At 41.0% G+C, this 4,687-nt stretch overlaps 1 protein-coding gene across 1 annotated transcript; it reads left to right on the top strand.

The window, feature by feature from the left end:
* Positions 1–7: 7 nt before the first annotated feature.
* LOC104073806 (olfactory receptor 4D1-like) lies at positions 8–873 on the top strand (the record flags this gene model as incomplete). The annotated part of the gene is given in 2 exon segments (XM_009573730.1): positions 8–419; positions 422–873. Coding segments are annotated over 2 exon segments (864 nt in total), but the record flags the coding sequence as incomplete, so codon positions are not given.
* Positions 874–4,687: the final 3,814 nt, after the last annotated feature.

A 4,687-nucleotide genomic window follows, 5' to 3' on the forward strand; every position in this document is an offset into this window, starting at 1 on the left:
CCTCCTGTGCGTCAACCACAGTCTTAAGATTCAGCAATTCCTCTTCATGGTCTTCTTCATTGTCTACCTGATGACCTGCTTGGGAAACATCACCATCCTCACCACTGTTATCACTGACTGCCACTTGCACACACCCATGTACTTCTTCCTGGCAGACTTAGCATTCACAGATATCACCGAATCATCAGTAAATACTCCCATTCTGTTGTCAGGTCTCCTCTCCCAGCACAAAACTGTTCTATTCAAGGAGTGCATCCTTCACATGTTTTTCTTCCACTTCATTGGTGGTGCTTATGTGTTCCTTCTTGTAGTGATGGCAGCTGATCGGTATGTCACTATCCGTAAGCCCTTGCAGTACTTGACCATGAACCGTGAGGTGTGTGTAGGTCTAGTGGCAGGGGCATGGGCAGGGGGATTTATTTACTGTTGCAGATTGCTCTGCTTCTCCCTTTGCCTTACTGTGGTCCTAACACCCTGGACAATTTCCACTGTGATGTTCCACAAGTACTGAAAGTGGCTTGCATTGACACCTACCTGTCGGAGCTGCTGATGATCTCAAATGGTGGACTGCTCCTCATAGTAATTTTTGTCTTGTTCCTCATTTCATACACTGTCATTTCAGTCAAGATAGGGAGGCAAGTCACTGAAGGAAAGAACAAAGCTTCATCTACCTGCATAGCCCAGATAATGGCAATAAGCATAATCTATGCTCGGCCCTTCATGACATTCGAACTGGACAAAGTGGCCTCCATCTTCTTCACTATGCTTGTTCTAGTGCTGAATCCTGTGGTCTATACCCTGAGAAATACTGAAATGAAAAAGGCCATCAGGAGACTTGTTTCTAGGGTCACGAGAGATTCTTCCCAGGTTTAAAAATACATCTTCCTATGCTTTCTCCCTTGCCTATGAGATGTTTGTCCTTCCTGCCTTATTTGTTGAGTCATACATATTTTTCTCCTTTCCATTTTTTCCCCAGTGTGGTTTTAGTAGTGTGTGATGACAATGTTTCCTAAAGAATGTCTATGCCTGTAACTTGTGCCATTAATAGCCACCTGAAATCCTTCCTTCATATATTGAATAATACTTCCACATTTGGATGACTTTATTAAGATGCCAGGAATTTTTTGATTCTCACGAGTATATTGTGACTATCTACTAAGTTTTCGGTTACATTTCCTGTGTACACTGCACAGTTATATTCTAAAGGAGCAATTAATTAAATTTGGCAGACAGTATCTATCTTATTTGTTTGTTCACACTTTGAATGCTATACTCCTTTTGACTGGGATTGTCTGTATCAGATGAACCACTATGGAAGAAGTGTGGTGGTGCATCCCCCCCTTCCTGGGCTGCTCCACGATCTCAGAAACTCCCGTTAAACCTTGGCCTTGGTATAACGAGTCAGGCAGCGAAGCTTCCCTTTACCGTATCAGGAACTCTTGCATAGCTGAGGTTGGGGAATGTACGCATCGTACCAGAAACTTCCACTGCCTGGCCCAAGTGGAGGATGAAAGCGGGGATGATTGTCATCCCTGATACCTTTATCTGAGTGGTAGCTCAAATGGAATGATACCATTGTTACTGAAACCTTGAGAGTTTTGACGGATGACTAAAGTAAATCATCTTGCGACCTTATAAACAGCGGTCCCAAGTGAGGCCCTTTGAGCTCTCCTGGACCGCAGGGGGCTGCGCCCAGAATCTCCTTCTCAATGGAACTTCTCAGAGTTCACGAACTCTTGATTTTGCAATATTTGGAGGACCATCGCCGACTGGCACGGGACCTGGGCTTCAACACTTCTCTGTTGAAAGACTCCTCAAGGCTCCACTCTTTGCCCATTGAGAAATGCCAAGATATTTGTTGTGAGTATTTCACTGAACTAGAGGGGAATTTTTAACAGGTATACCTTTGTATATTTATCTATTTTTTGTGTCTGTGTGTGTGTGTGTGTGAATTGATGGAGGTACCCGCTAGCAAATATAATCTGCTAAAATCTTATGATCTGTCTTAAGAGTGGGAAAACACATATAATCCTTTAGACATAAACCGTTGATCAGATCTGAGACTAGCGGCAGATCCAGCTGCACCTAGACTCCTCTCTGAGAAGGAGTTTATAAAACAAAGGAGTCTACTCTGAACCTCGTGACTCAACGGGAGGGTTTCCTTATTCCTTGTATTTCTCCCATTAGATATAAACCATTGACCAAGTCTGGGATGAGTGGTGGATCCAGCTGGGTGTACTCTGAATCTTGTGACTCAACGGGGGGATCTCCTTACCCTTTTCATATTAGATATAAACCGTTGACCAAGTCTGAGACTAAGATTGGATCCATCCAGGTCTTCTCCGAACCTTGTGACTCAACGGGAGGGTCTCCCTTAACCTTTTCATCCTTGGCCTCTGTATGAATAATTCCAACTCAATTCTTACACAATGTCCTGGTTTCGGCTGGGATAGAGTTAATTTTCTTCCTAGTAGCTGGTATAGTGCTGTGTTTTGGATTTAGTACGAGGATAAGGTTGATAACACACTGATGTGTAGGTGTTGCTAAGTAGTGTTTACACTACTCAAGGACTTTTCAGCTTCCCATGCTCTTTTCCTTTTTATGCTTCATCCGTGTAGTAAGTGATAGAGTGAAACTCGCTGTCGAACTCTGTAAAGTCACGCTTTTATAAATTTCTATTAAGATCAATTTCTGCTAATACCTTTGACAGTGATTCTTTAAGCAGCCTCTAAACCACTCATTCGCGACAAGAAGATAGGATCAGTTTTCTTAAAGCAACCGAGCATGCTATGAGGAGACATGCTTATGGTCTACAGGTTAAGGAACATGAGGGTTTTAAGGTCACAGAAAAGATCTGGAAGGCTGCAGCTCCCTGAGATGCTGTCAGACTGCTGGGATGAGTTGGTACCAGACAGCTGTCACAGAGAGACAGTCACTGAGTTGACTGAAACTAACCTTGTAATCAAGAAGGACAATGAGAAGGACAGAGATTTTTTTTGTAAAAAATATTTTTTGATCATTGCTTTTCTATCTTAGGTAACCATTCTGAGACATCTTTACTTTAAAAGTTAGTTGTTCTAATTCATATTTCAGTAAAAACTAACTCTGGAAACTGTAAAGATTTTGGTCTTTAGGGAATAACCACAAGTAATATGTTTGGGCATATCCACCAAAAAAAAAGAGCTTTTATTTTCTTTAGGTTCCACCACATCAACTAGACTCACCAAGAAATTTTAGGTGAATGTATATTATTTATGCTCTCTGTGCCATGACGTGTCATCTTGACGAGAGTGACAGTATATGAGGCAATGAGGACACATGAAGATGTCTACTTATGAGTTAACTCCCTACATTGACTACATATAGTCAAGGACACTACTGGCTTTTCCTCCAGTAGCTTCAAGATAGGCGTTTAGTGTCACTTGAGGTACTCCAAAGTGTCTTAGATGTCCAGGTGTGAGACAACACTTAAAGGAGATCTGCATCCTTCTGAGCTAGTGGTTGAAGACTAAGGCTGAACGCTTATGAGCTAGCAAATGAATCAAGCCAATGAGTGCCATTCAATGTGATAACTGTATTTGATTCCCAATTTTTGTTGTAAAATTATAGTTGATTCTATTTTGTATTAGAAAAGAATGTTCAAAAATATGTATGAACAATGAGCCCTGCAAGAGGCAACATTTCAGAATATTGAAAAGCATAAATACAGTGGAAATCTAGTTCATTGAAGAAGATAAAATACTACAGTGTTATTGAAAAAAGAATAGTGTTCACAAATATATCACTGAGTTAAGCCAAGAATCATCACTGAATCACTGAGGACCTAGGGTTTGGTATTCAATTTATCTAATTTTGCAGGTCCAAATTGTAGACAGCTCCACTAGTCACAGAGGCTCCCTTTAAAATCAATGTAATGACATAAGCATTTCTAGGGTAAGCATCCTAAGGTAAATATTTGAAATTCCTGGAGAAATCCCTTCCAAAAAGTGACTATTTATCTGCCTTGACTCAGAAAAGAGATACAGAATGACTAGTTCAGACTCAGGCATATTGAACTACAGTAGTTTTGAAATTCAGGCTGCAGACTCCACAGACTGCAGAATCATAGAAGCACAGAAATGTTGGTGAGACAGTACCTCTGTAGGTGTCTCTTCCAAATCTCCCCCTCAGAGGGAAATTGATCATTGCCATTAGATCAGGTCAGCCATGGGCTGTTTAGATGAGTCTTGGAAACTCCAGGGATGGATATCCAACAACATCCTTGGCAATCTTTTCCAGTGCCATACTACTCTGCTACTGAAAAAGTTTTTCCTAACGTCCAGGCTAAAGCTCCCAAGCTACAACCCGTGCTCATTATCCTCCCTTACATTGTCTACCACTAGCAAGAAGAGTTTGATTCCATCATCTTTGTAACACTTCTTCAAGAAGTTGAAGGCTGCTGTTAGATCTCGCTTAATCTTTTCTTTGTTGGTTTAAACAAACCTAAGCCCTTCAACCTCTCCTGAGTGGTCATGTGATCTAGAACTGTGACAATCTCAGTAAACTTTTGCTATTATTAACTAGATATCATTTGATTAAATGGCAGGTTAGACGCATACTTCATGTATAAATATCTACCTTTAAGCACAGAAATTAAGGGGGATTCAATTGTGCAAACATAGATATCTCAGTTTCATTTCAGAGGTGT

This window comes from Fulmarus glacialis, unplaced genomic scaffold (assembly GCF_000690835.1).
Source record: "Fulmarus glacialis isolate BGI_N327 unplaced genomic scaffold, ASM69083v1 scaffold3293, whole genome shotgun sequence".
Taxonomy (NCBI): domain Eukaryota; kingdom Metazoa; phylum Chordata; class Aves; order Procellariiformes; family Procellariidae; genus Fulmarus; species Fulmarus glacialis.